The sequence below is a fragment of the Neovison vison genome, chromosome 6, assembly GCF_020171115.1.
Source record: "Neovison vison isolate M4711 chromosome 6, ASM_NN_V1, whole genome shotgun sequence".
Taxonomy (NCBI): Eukaryota; Metazoa; Chordata; class Mammalia; order Carnivora; family Mustelidae; genus Neogale; species Neogale vison.
In genome coordinates, this window is record NC_058096.1 from 137,538,036 (window position 1) to 137,553,935 (window position 15,900).

A 15,900-nucleotide genomic window follows, 5' to 3' on the forward strand; every position below is an offset into this window, starting at 1 on the left:
TTGAGAGGGACTGGGGTAGTCTAGGAGATAGCATCCCTTTTCCACAGACTGCTTCTCAGCAATGCCCCAGCCATGTACTTTTTCTTCCAATTAATACTGAACCCAAAACAGTAGGAACCAGAATTCAGAGAACACCATGGTTCTGAAAACCAACCACCAGGAAACACTAGCACCCATTCCATGTCTTGTGTGCCCAGTGATGGCCCGGTATCCCTTAGGAGGTGGCTCCTTCTCCCCAGGACCCAGAGAGCAGCTTAAGTTCAGGGGACTGTAGCCCCTACCACTTCCCTCAGCTCTGGGGACAGTGGCCTGACGCAAGCCCAGCTCTGACACTGTTACGCACAGTGAGCGGCCATCAACACGGTCTGACTGCAGGATGGATGCCTGGGTCAGCTTGCTCCTGCTTCCATGATTTTTCCTTTGGTCACTTGGCATTAACAATTCAGTTCTAGTGTAACAACTTGTAAGTTCTGCCCACCCCACCCCCACCTGCTACCACCTCTCAAGTTTAGGCGGTGTGCGTGGGTGGTGTCACCGTGAGATGAACCCTTCCTGCAGCCCTTCTTTCACTGACATCCCGGTTCCCACCTTCACAGTGTGTGACGTGCTCCTGGGCGACAGGGCAGCCCCAGGCTGTGAAGCTCACTTCTAGGACATACTGCACATACAGAGTGGAGAGCTGAGGACTAGGAGGCTCACCTCACTGTCAACTTCTGGGTGACAAACAGTCTGGTGCACAGGTTCCCAGTTTTCCCTGAAGATGTGGCCAAGGAAAATAGCCTGTGCTGTCAGTCCTGCCCCAGCCCTGCCCAAACCCCTGTGAGGTGGTGACAGTGGAACCATGTGTGCACGGGCTGGCCACACCTTCCTTGTGAGGTTCATCTCATCACATCCCCCACTCCAGGCATCCCTCCTCAGCTCTCTTCCCTATAGATGGGAAAATGCCTCCCCCATAGGACTAGAACATTCTACTTTTCTCCCTCCCACTGCTGACCTCCCCCAAACCCCTACCACCAGCACAGTGGGGATTCCCGGGGGGAGTGCAGGGGCACAGCAGCCCCTCACACACTGGCAATGGCAGGCTGGAAGGTATGGGTCCTGGGATGTGGGGAAGCCCAGTAAACTCTGCACTACTGCTCCTGGGCCTACTTACCCCCCAGCTGGGGCCAGCCATTCCAGAGCCTGCAGAAGACTGCCCGCATCCTTGAGGGTCTCCAGGTGCTTCTCATTAGATGTGACCTGCAAAGGAGGGAGAAAAAAGTGGTTGGCTGGCCCATCCCATTCCTGACTCAGCCCCATCAGATGAGTACCCTGGGTCTCAGGCTCCTAGTGGTGGTAGGGAGCAGCCTGAAGTCCTACTCCCAGGGCACTGCTGACCGGAGCATTAAAGGCAGATAGTGTTGGCCTCTGGGGGTAGTGAGCAGGAGGGAGTCCTTTGGGGCTTCAGGGTGGGGAGCCTCCTGTGGGTCCCTCAGGAGAGTTTGTGTTCTGGAAGCCTAAACTGCTGAGTTAGAGCAAATGATGGTGAATGAACTTCCAGTTGTTAGAGACAGGACTCCTTGGGGCCTTGAACCCAACACAACCTCTTTCATATGGACAAAAGAATCAGTTCTAGGTGCCTGGAGATCTAGGGGGTGGAGGAGCTGAGGGGAGAAGCACTAATAACCAAATCAGGGCACATACCCCTTCATGAGTATCCTGGGGAGTGGGACCTGGCTCACTGCCACGGTCCTGGGAGAACAGCAAAAACACATGGGAATCTCTGACTCTGTGGCTCCTGTGAGCTGAATCATACACTCGCAGGGTTGGAAAGGCCTAGATGGGAGTGGACCCAACCTGGGCTTCCAGAGACCTCCTCATAAAGCCCTCCATAAAAGTCCTTGTCTGTGAGGCAAGAAGAGAAGGCTTTAGGAATGAACCTTAATCCTAGTATTAGAGTTACTCCTCTTAATTCAACTTCTGTGTCCTATTTGTGTCTTTGTTATTAAAAAATTTTTTAAAATAAACATTTGCATGGTACTTTACCTTTCAGAAAGCTCTCCAGTCTCCTGTCAATTTTCTCATCTACTTTTATTTATTCACCTTGCAAGGTAAGCATGTAGGATATTTTATAGATGAGATCATTAGGGGGTCAAAACAGAGGTACACCTGGAGCCCAATCCTAACCCCACCATGAAGCTGGAGCCAGGCTGGCCTCAGCTGCCCCCCAGAGCTTAGGTGGTCTTTCCATTTGATCATCCAGGGCTGGATTATCATTTCTCAAGAGCTGAACATTTCATAATCATTCATGGTGATACGAAGGTCATAGGGGTAATTAGACCTTAACACAGACTCTGAATTTCATGTGAGTGAGTTTGCACCTCCACTGAGATCCTATCCCACCTTCTGAGTGTGCCAGCGACCAGCTGCCAAGGTCAACTGCATCAGGTGTGATTTCTGCAAAGATTTACATCTTAAAAGGCCTGCATGTAAATTTGTTCTGAAATTATACCCAACTTGATGAGTTCAAAGGCTGCTATTTGAAAACATCAGCTGTAGTTAAATTAGGTCTAAAGTAAGCACAGGGGTCTTCAGGGAGGTTTTCCACCTAATTTTTCCTAAAAACTGTGCCACACATAACTCAGTTGAGCTATGTCCACAACCACTGCCCTGACCAGCCCTACTGTGGGACTGTGTGTAGAGGCTGTGCTCCAAGGCAATTACCCAACAAGCTGCAAAGAAATAACAAGACCCAAGGTGAGTTAGAAGGTGCAAATAGAAAACTACATGAGAATGAAGTGATGAAAGGAAGAGATCAAAACAGCATCATGTGTGGCTGACATAAATGTAGCCATAAATGATGCCAAAAGAGTTCCTTAAAAACTATGTGATTCGGCAACTTAAATGAACTTTGTTTTTTTAAAGATTTATTTATTTTAGAGAATGTGCAGGAATAGGGAGAGGGGCAGAGGGAAAGAATCTCCAGCAGATTTCCCGCTGAGTGAGGAGCCCAAAGTGGGGCTCAGTCTCAGCAATCCTGAGATCACCAGCTGAGCCAAAACCAAGAGTCAGATGCTCAACCAACTGATCCACCCAGGTGTCCCTTAACTGAATTCTTATTAACAATATCAGTTGTCCTGTATATAAAGATGAGTTAATTAGAAGATAAATATTGTAAATAAATCAGAGGTTCTAGTTCTGGGTAAGACAAAAAAAAACACATGCCACCCTTTTTCTCCCTCTAAATGCAATTATAAAACCTGAATAGAGTGCGCAGCACAGCTATTTGGGAACACTGAAAAGTGAACAGCAACAGGTAGACTGGGGAAATGCAGTGAATTCAAAGTACCACTAAACTGGTGTAGAGTTGACCACTTCTCCCCCTCCAGAATATTCTGGCTTGAAGTCAGTACTATGGGACAGAAGAGAGAGCTCAGGGGAAACCAGGCTTGAGGAATGGGAAAGGAAACTCCCAAAAGCTCACAGAGAACAGATAAAATCCTTCAGGTTTTTCCCCCTCTCCTTTCCCTCAGTTCTTTTATCCCAGGCCTCAGGCAATTCTGTGGAGGCAGCCAGTGACAGGAGCCCCAGCCAAACCTGCCCCCTCCCTCTGCTCTATTCTCACCAATGTTTAGTCCAGACATGGCAGTAAGCAAGCAATTTATGGCCAGACAGAAAATGGGAGATTCAAGAAACCAGTAAAGTATTGGGGAGATAACAAATCAGGAAGAGCTTGAGAAAAACAAAAACAAAACACCATAAAATTGTTTATAAACTCATAGGCTCATGCATGCATGGAACTGATCCAAATGGCATACCAAAAACTTAGGGAACTGAGCTAATAAACCTCTGTCCAGACCCTAGACTGACCCCTAGAGGAGGGACACACAAGATAGACCCAAATGCTGAGAAACTGACTTAACATTGAAATTACTATTCTAATCTGCAGCCTGATCATAACCAACATAATTGCTTGCTCAAGTAAAAGTATCAATATTCTCTGTAGGGTTCCAAGTAGGCACATTGTCTCGTAATATAATATTAAAATAGCCAAGATAAAATCCAGAATTGCTCAGCATCCAACCAACCATGAAAATCTCAACTCACATGAGAAAAAAAGACAATACAAAATAAATAATAGGATGACACAGATGTTGGAATTATCTGACAAAAACTTTAAAGTCTTGTTAAAAATGCTAAAACAAGCAATCACTAATGCTCTTGAAACAAGTATTAAAACAGAATGTAACACTCTTAAAACAAGTATTAGAATAGTATTAAAATAAAGTACTAGAATAGAATGTAAAAAATTAGAAGATATAAAGGAGAACTAAACAAAAATTTAGAGGTAAAAATATAACCGCACATTTTTAAAAACCATGCCAAATGGATTCATTAGTATAATGAAATTTGCATTATGGAAAGAGGCAGATAAATAGAAATGATCCAATCAGAGCAACCAGAGGGGGGATAAAGTTTAAAAACACAAAAAGAGACTCAGGGATCTGTGGAGCACTAACAAAAAATTTGTACCACTGAAGTTCCAGAATGAAAGGGCAGAGCATGAACGGATGAAAAGTATTTGAAGAAATCATAGCTAAAACTATTTCAAGTGTGATGAAAGACATAAATGTACATAGTCCAAAAAAAAAAGTGAGAGGCTCTCAAAAAAGATAAATCCAAAGGATCCATATCCAACACATCATAATCAAATTTGCTCAGGGCAAAGGAAGAATTGTGAGAGCAGGCAGGGGGAAAAAAAAAGATACATTACCTATAGGGGAACACTGATTTGAATTACTGTGGATGGTCAGAAAAGAGTTACATAATATTTTTAAATTGCTTAAAGAAAGTAGGTATCAAACTAGAATTCTGTATCTCGCAAAAATATCATTCAGGAATTAGGTGAAATAAAGATATTCTCAGGTGAAGGACTAATGGAAGCAGAAGTTGTCTAAAAGAATCACTAAAGGAAACCTGGGGCACCTGGCCGGCTCAGTCATAAGAGCATGTGACTCTTGATTTTGGAGTTGTGAGTCTGAGCCCCGTCTTGGGGGTAGAGATTATTTGAAAATAAATAAATAAACTTAAAAAAAAAAAATTAAAAAAAAAACCTCTTCAGAGAGAAAGGAAATAACACCAGAAGGAAACTTGGAACATAGGAATGAAAGAAGAGCAACAGAAATGGTAATTATCTGGGTAAACATAACAGACTATTCCCTTTCTTCAAAATACATTTGACAGTAGAAAAGATGAACATATAATATTGTCCAATGTAGATATGAGAGAAATGAAACATAAAGGGGAGAGAACAGAGTAATCTATAAGATGGTAAGGTTTCTATATTATAATTGAAGTTGTAAAATACTGATTATAAATAGATTGTGAAAAGTCAAGTCTTATAATCCCAATGGCAACCACTAACAAAACTTATACAGAGATAGTAAAAAATACAATCATAAAAGAAAATGTACAGAAATCTTAAGAAATACAATAGACAAAATGTTAAAACATTTTGACATTTTAACATTTGACATGTTAAACATAAAGACAAAAATAGCTTAAAAGAAATCAGGAAAGAAAAAAGCAAGAAAATGAAAACTGAGGGGATAAACAAATAAAAACAAATCAAGAATTACATTAAATAAATGTAAATGATCCAAATGGCAGCAAAAAAAATTTTTTTTTTCTACATGACAAAAAAAATGACCCAACTATATACTATCTATAAGAATCTTAAATAGAGTGAGATAGGTTGGTAAAAAGTAAAAGGATGAAAACAGATATACCATGCAAACATGAATCAAAAGAAAACCAGAATGACTACATTAATATCAAAGAAGACTTCAGAACAAAAAAACTATCAAGGATAAATTACCAAGGGACATAACATTTTGATAAAAAGGTTTATCATCAAGAAGATATAATTTTTTTTACTCATTTAGCAATAGAAATTAAAAATACACAAAGCAAAACTGATACAAGTGAAAGGAAAAACAGGTAAGTCTACAACAGCAGTTGGATGCTTCAAACCTAGTAATAGACAGAATGAGCAGGAAAAAAAATCAGTAAGGATACAGAAGAGTTGAACCACACCAACAGCTAACTGGTATTGACAGCTACCATTGACATTGGTAGAGCACTAAACCCATCAATAACATAATACAAATTTTTTTCCCAAGAGCTCAGGAACACTCACCAATCTACATAATACTCTAGATCATAAAACAAATCTTAACTCATATAAAAGAATTGAAACCATATAAATTATATTTTCAATCATAAACTAGAAATCAATAAAGATAATGGGAAAATCTCAAATACCTTGAAAATTAAACTTATTCCTATAACCCAAAGATCATTTTCCCAAGGAAAATTTAAAAATTGGAAAATATTCTAACTTAATAAAACTTAAATAAAATATTTAACTTGGTAAAAATGACAATATATCTAAATCTATGGGATGCTGCTAAAGCAGTGGTTAAGGAGAAATTTATAGAACTAAATACTTAACATTAAACATGAAAAAAGTTTCAAATTAATTCAAACTTTCATGTTAAGAAACTAGAGAAAGAAGAGCACGAAAAACTGAAACTCAAAGAGGAAAGGAAAAAGGAGCAGAAATCAAGAGTAATGTGGTACACATAAGTCCAAGTATTATCAACATGTACATTAAGTGTAAATTTAACAAATACTACAAGTAAAAGACTAAGATTTGCAGTCGGGATATAAAAAAAAAAAAACCACAACATAACTACATGCTGCTTATGAGAAACGTACCTTTTTAGATAGAAGGGCACAGAACAAATGCAGGGTAAAGAATAAAAAACTAGGGTCGCCTGGTGGCTCAGTAGGTTAAACCTCTGCCTTCAGCTCAGGTCATGGCCTCAGGGACCTGGGATAGAGCCCTGCATCTCGGTCTCTGCTTAGCGGAGGGCCTGCTTCCTTCTCTCTCTCTGCCTGCCTCTCTGCCTATGTGTGATCTCTCTGTGTCAAATAAATAAATAAAATCTTTAAAAAAAAAAAAGATGCTACACAAATACTAGCCAAAGAAAGTTTCTGTAGCTAATATCAGTTAAGGTAGACTTTAAGCCAATGATCATAACTACAGATAAAGACGGATATTTCGTATTTATAAAAAGATCAACTGACCAGGAATATGTACACCAAGTCTAAATTCTAAATGTACTTAAGAACCGTCTAAAAATAAATTTTAAAAAATGATGAAACCAATATGAGCATTAGATACCATAATTATATGGGGTACTTTCAATCTCTCCCAGGAACATGCAGACAAAAATCAGAAGGAATGCAGACTTTTTTTGTTTTTTGTATGTTTGTTTTTTGTTTTTAAGATTTTATTTATTTATTTGACACACATATCTGATAAAGGACTTTTATCCACAATGTAAAAAGAACTTTAAAACTCAGCAGAACAACTTGCTGGATTGTTAAAAATGGGCAGAAAATCTGCATAGATACTTCACGAAGGAAAGTCTTATGGGTGGCAAAGGAGCACGTGTGTTATTAAGGAAATACAAACTAAAACCGCAAAGCAATACCACTATATCTTATCAGAATGGCTAACATTCAGAAAATTAACATCAACAAATGCTGGCCAGGAAGCAGAGCAGCAGAAACTCCCATTCCTTGCTGGCTGGAATGCAAAATGGTATAGCAGTTTGGAAGACAGTTTGGCACTTTCTTATAATAAATGTGGTCTTACCATATGGCCCAGCAATTACATTCTTAGGTAATTCACCCAAGTACACTGAAAACTTACGTTTGCACAAGAACTTTTATTCCAAAAGTCTTTAGCAGCTTTATTCATAATCACTAAAAAGTGAAAGGAACCAAGATGTCCTGCGACAGGGAAATAAAAAAACAGTAGGGAAAGCATTTGTGCATTACTTGGTGTCTAGGTCTGACTGGGTCTTTAGAATGACAACAAAGTAAGGTCCAGATGATTTTTGAGTTTTAATTTACCCTGCTAAGTTATTTTGTCCTGTGATTGCCTATTTCCTGTAATTAGTCTAGCTGGCAATATTGGGATTTCCAGTGGCTTCAAGATGATCCTTAAGAGTAAATGATTCCTTTCTCCCAGAGTTTGGGCTCCTCTCAGGCCACTGAGAGTTATAAATTAAGATGGGAACCAACCCTACTTTAGAAACATTCCACAGTACCTACCACACAGTGCGGCCCTGAACCTTCTATGTTCTCGGTACTTAAACCCAAATTGTGGGTCTGTTCAAGAGCTGTCCTACCCTTTCTCTTTTGTCTTACGAAGCAGAGAATGTTCTGTGCACAGTGAGACCCACAGAAAAATGTCAGTGAGGTAGAAGTGATACTTGTCCACCATGATCCTGAATTTCTGGCTCAGCCACTGTTGGAGAACTTCTCATGACCATGATTAGAGTCGTCAAGAAAGAGCATTACAGGGACTCATTTTAAGAAAATAAATAATGTAAGAGGAGATTGGCAAAGAGTGTAAACATAATATTTCTCCCTGCAATTACTATTTTCATTACTAGCACTCAGCTAATTCCCATAAGCCAAGACAAACAAACTCAATTTTGTTTTCCAATAATGTACTATAGCCAAGGTTCCTGGACCTCCAAGAGTCTACAAGTGGATTTCATTATTTCCAAACGCCGTACACTTCCTGCGAAAAGTCACACCTGCCTCACATTCCTCCTCATTATGATAAAAATGTACCTGCTGAATATGGAGTACTAGTCATTATTCATAGTCATTAGTCATTACTCATAGCTGTGTGGCTAAAATCAGTCAAAATGGAAACATGAATTATACTAAATACATGCCATTCCCTTGGTAGACAGGATTGCTCCAAACATGGGATGTTTAAGAAAAAGATCAGAAAAAAAGTTGGGAATTGGAGCTTAGAATTAAGAGCAAATTGGAAAGAATATTCCTCCACTGCTGTTTAATTGAGGATATATATTAAAAAACAGGTAACACACTCTGGGCCAATATATGACTTATTCTACCTGCTACCATCACTTGAATGTGAGGTGTGTCGATCAGCATTCGTGCGTCACTGGGCATAACTACAATATTGAAAGGAGAGGCGAGTGTCCTGCAGAATCAACCTTCAAATGCCCTACCAGGCTCACAGACTGTAAGGTAGTGGTTTTACACAACCTATAGGACAAACTTGGGCTTGGCTGCTTTCTGGATTTCACCTTCCCAAAGGCAAACCCACAGAAAAGTCCTCTTCTGTGCCTCCCCCTCCACCCCCCACCCATGGCAGGACACTGAAGTCACCCAGTCCTTTCACTGGGCAGGTGAAGTTGTGACAACAGGGAAGACAGTGGCTTGCCCAGGGCACAGGGGCCACAGAGGGACAAAGTCAGGCCTGGTGCCTACACTCCTGATCTAAGGCCATAAAAAAGGTGTGAATGAGAATGTACTTTAATTTTCTATCATGGTGGTATATAATGAATTCATGTTCATAAACATGACTCACAGCATCATCCTTGTGAAGCTCATAAATGTTCCAGGGTGAGCTTCTCTATTTAGAGATGGTTTCTGGGGAAATGGGGAGCTATGTGGCTGCAACCGAGTCAGACTTGGGCAGCCTGTGGGGTTTATGAGTGTGTCATAACATCTGCCTGTGTCTTCAGCGATCCTGAATGTGTGTGGCAAAATGAAGCCAAGGTAGCTTTGGTTTTCTAACCAGAGAGGCCTCCAGACAGGCCCAGGCAATGCTCAGAGACTAGAAGAATCCAGGAGATGAAACAGGGCATGGGGAGCCAGCCCAGGTGCTCCCTGGTGCTTGTTATTATAGACACACACTTCACACAGGGGAGGTTTGTTTTAATTCTGTGCCCTTCAGATCTCACAAATACAAGTAAAAACAGGCAGGTAACTATGACGACCCTACTTCAGAGAGTTTAAATTTCAAAAATAAACCCATCTGCCGAGCCCCTTTATTTTGTTCTCTTAACAGATACTTGGTCTTCTCTCAGCAGAGATTTTTAGGTGACTTCATAGTCATTTTCCCAAAAGCATAGGGAGGCGGGCTTTCCCCTTGCCATCAGACACCAGGGTGGAATCTGGGGAAGAACCTCTGGAAGGTATGAGGGGATCTGCCAGTTCCTCCCCTACTTCGGCCTGGTGTGGCAGTGTTTGCTGTGGGCCTCTCCAGAAACTTACTGAGCTGCTGCCAGGCTCCTGCCTCCCACATGCACATTCGAGCAAGGCTATATTAACACACGCTGCTCTGCACCCAGGCCTGTACGCTCATCATACCTTCCATGATGTGGAGTAAATCTGGGGTAAAATGGAGCAAATCTCATGCAGCTTTCAGTGGCCTCATGGCACACAGGCCTTCCCTGGAGCCCATTTAAAAAGTTTATGCTCCTCAATAAAAGCAAGGGAGGCCCCTTCAGACTAGTAAGCAGGAAGGGATAACTAGAAGGAATCTAGAGGTGATTCCTGTAAGTGGATCTGCTGATTGATCACTAAGGGGTAAGGGGTTCTAGCTACAACCTACACCGGGGCATCTCCAGGGAAGAGAGGGCTTGCAGATGAGGCAGACCTCCTGGCAGAGCCTTGCTCACCTAGATTTGGCCCAGATTCCCATGGACTCAGGCTCTCTGGATGGTGCTGGAGGTCTTATGCTAAGCCTGAATGGTAAGGGAGCCTATGCAGTACCATCTGTGTGTCCAGACTGACCGCTATGGAGGGATTCGTCTACGCTCCACAGGAAGCACAATTTAGCTTTCATTCACAGTTTAGTGGCATGGAGGACCAGAGAATGGTGACAGCCAGAATGTATTGATTCCTCAAGTTGAAGAAGGCTGGGGCAGAAGAGGAAGAAAATGGTTGACCACCTCTCATTCAAGGGCATCCAATGAGGTTCCATGTTGAGTACTCAAGAACTGGGGTTGGGGCGCCTGGGTGGCTCAGTGGGTTGAGCCGCTGCCTTCGGCTCGGGTCATGATCTCAGGGTCCTGGGATTGAGTCCCGCATTGGGCTCTCTGCTCGGCGGGGAGCCTGCTTCTCTCTCTCTGCCTGCCTCTCCATCTACTTGTGATTTCTCTCTGTCAAATAAATAAATAAAATCTTTACAAAAAAAAAAAAAGTTTAAAAGAACTGGGGTTGGGGGAGTGCACTGCAGGACATTGGTAGGTGCGCACAGGCAAGGCTAACAAGTCTTAGGTTTCAGGTAGGAACTGCTGGGATTCACCTTTTTAAAACCTAAAAGGCCTAGGAGTAGAATGGTCTTGGAATTTGGGTCAAGAAAGGAGAGACCTGGACAACCTTGAAAAATAAATCTTAGTATGCTCACTTGCCCCAGAAGGGGAAAAGGAGGCTAGCAGGGCTTCTGTGACTTATCCAGGGTCACATGGCCAGCAAGCACTGGCACTGGGATAGGACCCAGTCTCCCCAACTTCAAGACCCCTGACTGTTCTTCCCAAGAGACTGCTCCATCCTCACGTGTGTGCTGAACACCCTGCACGGCTGGAGATGGCTGCTGGGCTGGGCAATAGTAATAAGTGACTGACTGAGGGAGTGCAGTTGCAATTCAAGCTCCTCTGCCTACATGCTGGTGATCCCGCATAAAGGCTTGCCGGTTCCGTGCCGCCGTGTACCCCACCCCTTGTGAATCATAAGATACCCTGCTTCCCACCATTGCTGTTGTGGACTCCCATAATTTCCAATGGGAGCAGGGACCACAGAGTATCTCTCCTAGACAGAACTGGGGTTCTAGGTATTGATTGGAGGACTCTAGGTCATGTGTCCTGTCTGATAAATGGCTCCTGATTTGGAGACCATCACTCATTTGGTGATTGCCTTCACTGCCTGGCTACCAGAAGAAGGCTTTTGTGCACCCCTCCTTGCATCCATGGGTGGAGGTCTGTCCTTGCTGGTGATGGGAAGTGAGTTATAAGTTTTCTGGGCTGCCACTGTAGACTATTATTTCCTGTTCTCCTCCCAATGGCCCTATAAGAAAGGTCTATGATCCCACATTTGAGGTGGGGTGAGATTGCTGGTCTGTAGTGGAGCTGGGATGGAGACCAGGTCTGGCTGAGTCCATTGCTCCCCCCGCCCTAATCACCATGCTGCCCTCTGCCCACCCCCATCAGTGTCTGTCTGGAGGAACACTCAACAGAGACAGAGCCAGCATTCAACCAAGGAAGGTAGGAGCTGATGCCTCCCATGAGTAATGAGAGGCTGGCATTCCGGCATGACAGGAGCCAGCCCTAGCTTCTAGAAGGAATAGCTGGGCCTGAAGTATTTAAGGCCACAGCCTCTAGAGCTAGGTCAAAGTGGGGAGCACTCTTCTCTCAACTGATACTTCCAGATTTGGAAAAGCAGCCATCAAAGGAGGATGGGTGGTAGGCAAACATTTGAATTATCAGATGGCTTTAGTGAGAACACACCAGTGTGGGAGGATTTTCTTCTTTCTGTTGACCTTTCTTTCCTTCTCCTAGGGGTCTGTATGCTCCCAAGTCTAGCCTGACACCTCGGTTCTCCTCTCCTGCCCAGACTGCTGCCTGCACCTATGGGTACCTGCTAAATCCAGGGGCCATGGAAATAATATGCTGAGGACTTGAATGTTTTCCCTTTTCATCCCATAAGACACGATTATTTTCTAGAAGAAAATTTTCTACTTCCTTCATTTTAGGCCAGCCAATTCTCTCATATCTCTGTGGGGCAGTAAAAATGCCCTTATTGCTTAAAACTGTCCATAATTATATCAGTTTCTGGCCATTAAATCTAGTAAGTTTAAAATGTTGAATATAATATAGCTGGTTTGGGATATCTTTTAAGCCAGATCCAACTGACTAGCTACAACAGCCAGGTCCAAAATATGTGAGGAAAAAGCAGCTTTAATTGGCAAAAAATTACAATTGTGGACAGCATGTGGATATAAGGATAAACTAGAGGATGGCCCAGAGAGATTTCTGGTGAAATACAGGCTCCATGCCATTTTCCCCAAAGGATCCCATCCATGTGCTTGGGCAAATATGAGAGAGCAGATTTCCAAGGCAGTGGTCCTAGGATGTCAACCATGGGATGTGGCTGGAATCACTTCCTCACAAGAGAAAATACTCAAGGTAGCAACCATCACATGATTTGTAAAGCATAACTTGAGTCACAGGAAGTAAGGAACTGTGTGAGTAGGAACAATTTGAACTTGACCCAAGAAAGTTCCAGCTCATCCTTTGGAAGACTATAGGGTCATACAGAGGTGTCTGACAGTGGGATCCCTGGTTTGTGGTATGAGCTATGAGTGTGTGTAAGGGCGGGGCTTTGAGGTGGGAAAGAAGCAGATAGAAGTGGCTTAATAGTACCCATTTCCAGCTCTTTCTCTGAACCCTCTAGTGGATGGAGAGACAAAGTAGCGCGATGTTGATATCAGGCCAACAAGGCTAAATAAGACCCCAGAGTTTCCTTCTTTCCTCAGTTCCTCCCTGCACCAAGTAAGGACACTGTTAGCTACAACACCACCCTGCTGTGGTTCAGCAATTATAAATAAGAACAATCAGGAAAATGCTCATGACGTAAATTAAAAAATGCAAAAAATAAACACATATGTGGAACATGACTACAATCATCTAAAATGAGTATGGGTATGTGCTAAGTTTGTAGCCTCTAGTGTTGTAAGAGAATTACATACCTCATTCTCACCCCCAAGGCCCTCAGTTAAGTGAGAAGTAGGCAGAAAAGAAACCACAACAGTAAACGGGATGACACGTGAAAAGCTCTTTTGGTGACTGTACATGTCCATACTAACTGTTAGTTAGTATGATTCTGTACTCCAATTCAGGGTGCACTGAGCACCTACTGTATGCCAGGCCCTATTTGAAGTCTGCAGATCTAGCGTGTGGAGGAGGGTTGAGTCAGAGCTGTGGCTGTGAGAATCAATGAAAAAGCAAACAGAATAATTTGAGATAGCAGTAGGTGTTATGAAGAAGCCAGAGCAGAGAAGAGAAGTGTGTGTGGTTGGGTGGCCGGGACAATCTCCCTGAGGACAGAATGATGGGAGCACCAGCCATGAGAACAGTCTGGAGGCTTGTATTCTGCAGAGGAACAGGAGCAGCAGCCATGCAGGACCCAAGGTAGGAACAATGCCACACAGACTGGGGAGCAGTAGAAGTAGGAAGTCAGCTGGGAGGATGAAATGACGGCCATGGGGACCTCATCCAAGAGCTCACCTGCCAACCCCGGGTCCCCAACCACGCTGACTTGACCCCTCCTGTCTTTCCTTCTAGTGAGCCTTCAATTATGCAAAGAGAAGATGCTGCCTGGACCTTTGTTCTCAGTGGCAGAGACTGTACCTTTTCTGGTGGAGGCATGAGGCAACAGATGACTGGAGGGGGGGGTGAGTGTGCCAAATGGGACAACCCCTTATTGTAGACCAAGTCTCTACACAGTCCCTTTTGGGGGAATACAATAAAATTCTACATCCTAGACTTCATGATGTGGAAACAGAACCCTTAAGATTTCTATCAGGATGCTCCAGAGACAAGGAAAAGGTGGACGTAGAGACCTTCTATTTGAAACAGGTGATGTGATCACAGACTCATTCTCAAAGTGGAGGGAGATAAACTCATCTATGATTACTAATCATCTTTTAAACAGACTTACTAGATGAGCTTTTGGTTTTTGGTGACTACTTGTTAATAAATGGTAAACTCTTAGCTAAACGAGAGAAGTCTTCAACCTACTCCTGACACACATGTCATGACTGGAGGAAAGCGTCAGTTGGTTATGGCCAACTGTGAATTCTGCTTGTAACCACATGCTCCACAAGCCAAAACACCTTTGCTACTGTGAAGTCACTGCATTCGCAAGTACAAGGGGGAGATGATACGGGGTTCGGGCCTAGTAACTTGCCCCCACAGGCCCTCAGGGAAGTCAAGACAAAGGATTCTAAAGACATCAAGTTGGGATCTGTTAAGTCATAACAGAGGACCTCAGGGATGGAGAGACATGAGAGGTTGAGACAGCTGGGTCTGGAGACAGAGCCAACACCTCAGGATCCTCAGGCTGGAGTGGGCCTGGGCCTCCACTCAAGAAGGCAAGTGAGGGAACACTTCAGGGTTGGTGGGCAGACAGCAGCCACAGGTTCCACAGCCAGCAATGGTGTGGATGCAGGGAGCGGCCTGCTTTGGGAGTGACCTGCCAGACTTCCTGGGCCTCCGAGACAGGTGGCTTCCAGGAGGCTCACTATCACCTCAGCAGTCACCTCAGCACGTGTTAGGACAAGGCCTAACACACAGGCATAGGCAGGCAGAGAAAAGGGTCACCTCATTTCTTGCACCTTACACTGTCTTCCAAGTTTCACCCTTATACTTCTGGGACCCTCGAGTGATTGGGGGCTGTTAAAATTTCCTCAAATTGGTAAAACTGGGAAGAAAATGACATGGAAAGGAAAATTAGAGCATATCTGGTTTATAGGATTAAAGCCATCAGGCACCAATTAGTCAAAATTTAGGCCAGATATTGACTGCTGGACAGCTGAACATTCCTATGGTGGCTGTTATTTTTGTTGAGAGACTTAATACTAAGAGACTCCATTTGGAAGCATTTTAATAATGACCATTCTGCAAACATGAGAAACCCCAGTGAGCATCTCGTCCTACCTTCCCTCAGGCAGACCTCAGCATGAGGACATACTTTGTGAGGCCTCAAGAAAGCCTGGCTCCAGAAGGAGGGAGAAGAGTCGTGAAGTCCTGACCTCAGAGGCAAGTCAGCTGTCGACTGACCCTGAAGCATCCATTATGCACAGCTAGGTCACAATAAGGAGCCATGTGTGGTGGGTGTGGGTGGGCTTGGGAAACCCCAAGGAGAAGCCCTAGGTGAACCTGGTGATCTACACAGCGCTGAGCAGAATTGGTATCCACGGGAAACAACTTCCTGGACAAGGGTCAAACTGGCCTTGGG

General features: G+C 43.4%; 1 protein-coding gene across 2 annotated transcripts in view; it reads right to left on the minus strand.

Annotated features, from left to right (window-relative positions):
• ULK4 (unc-51 like kinase 4) overlaps nucleotides 1-15,900 on the minus strand; it is a 672,337-nt gene that overhangs the window by 1,535 nt on the left and 654,902 nt on the right. For both annotated transcript variants that reach the window (XM_044252436.1, XM_044252435.1), the window contains exon 36: nucleotides 1,154-1,239. In XM_044252436.1, the coding sequence (XP_044108371.1) occupies nucleotides 1,154-1,239 (86 nt within the window). The remainder of the gene's footprint in view (nucleotides 1-1,153; nucleotides 1,240-15,900) is intronic.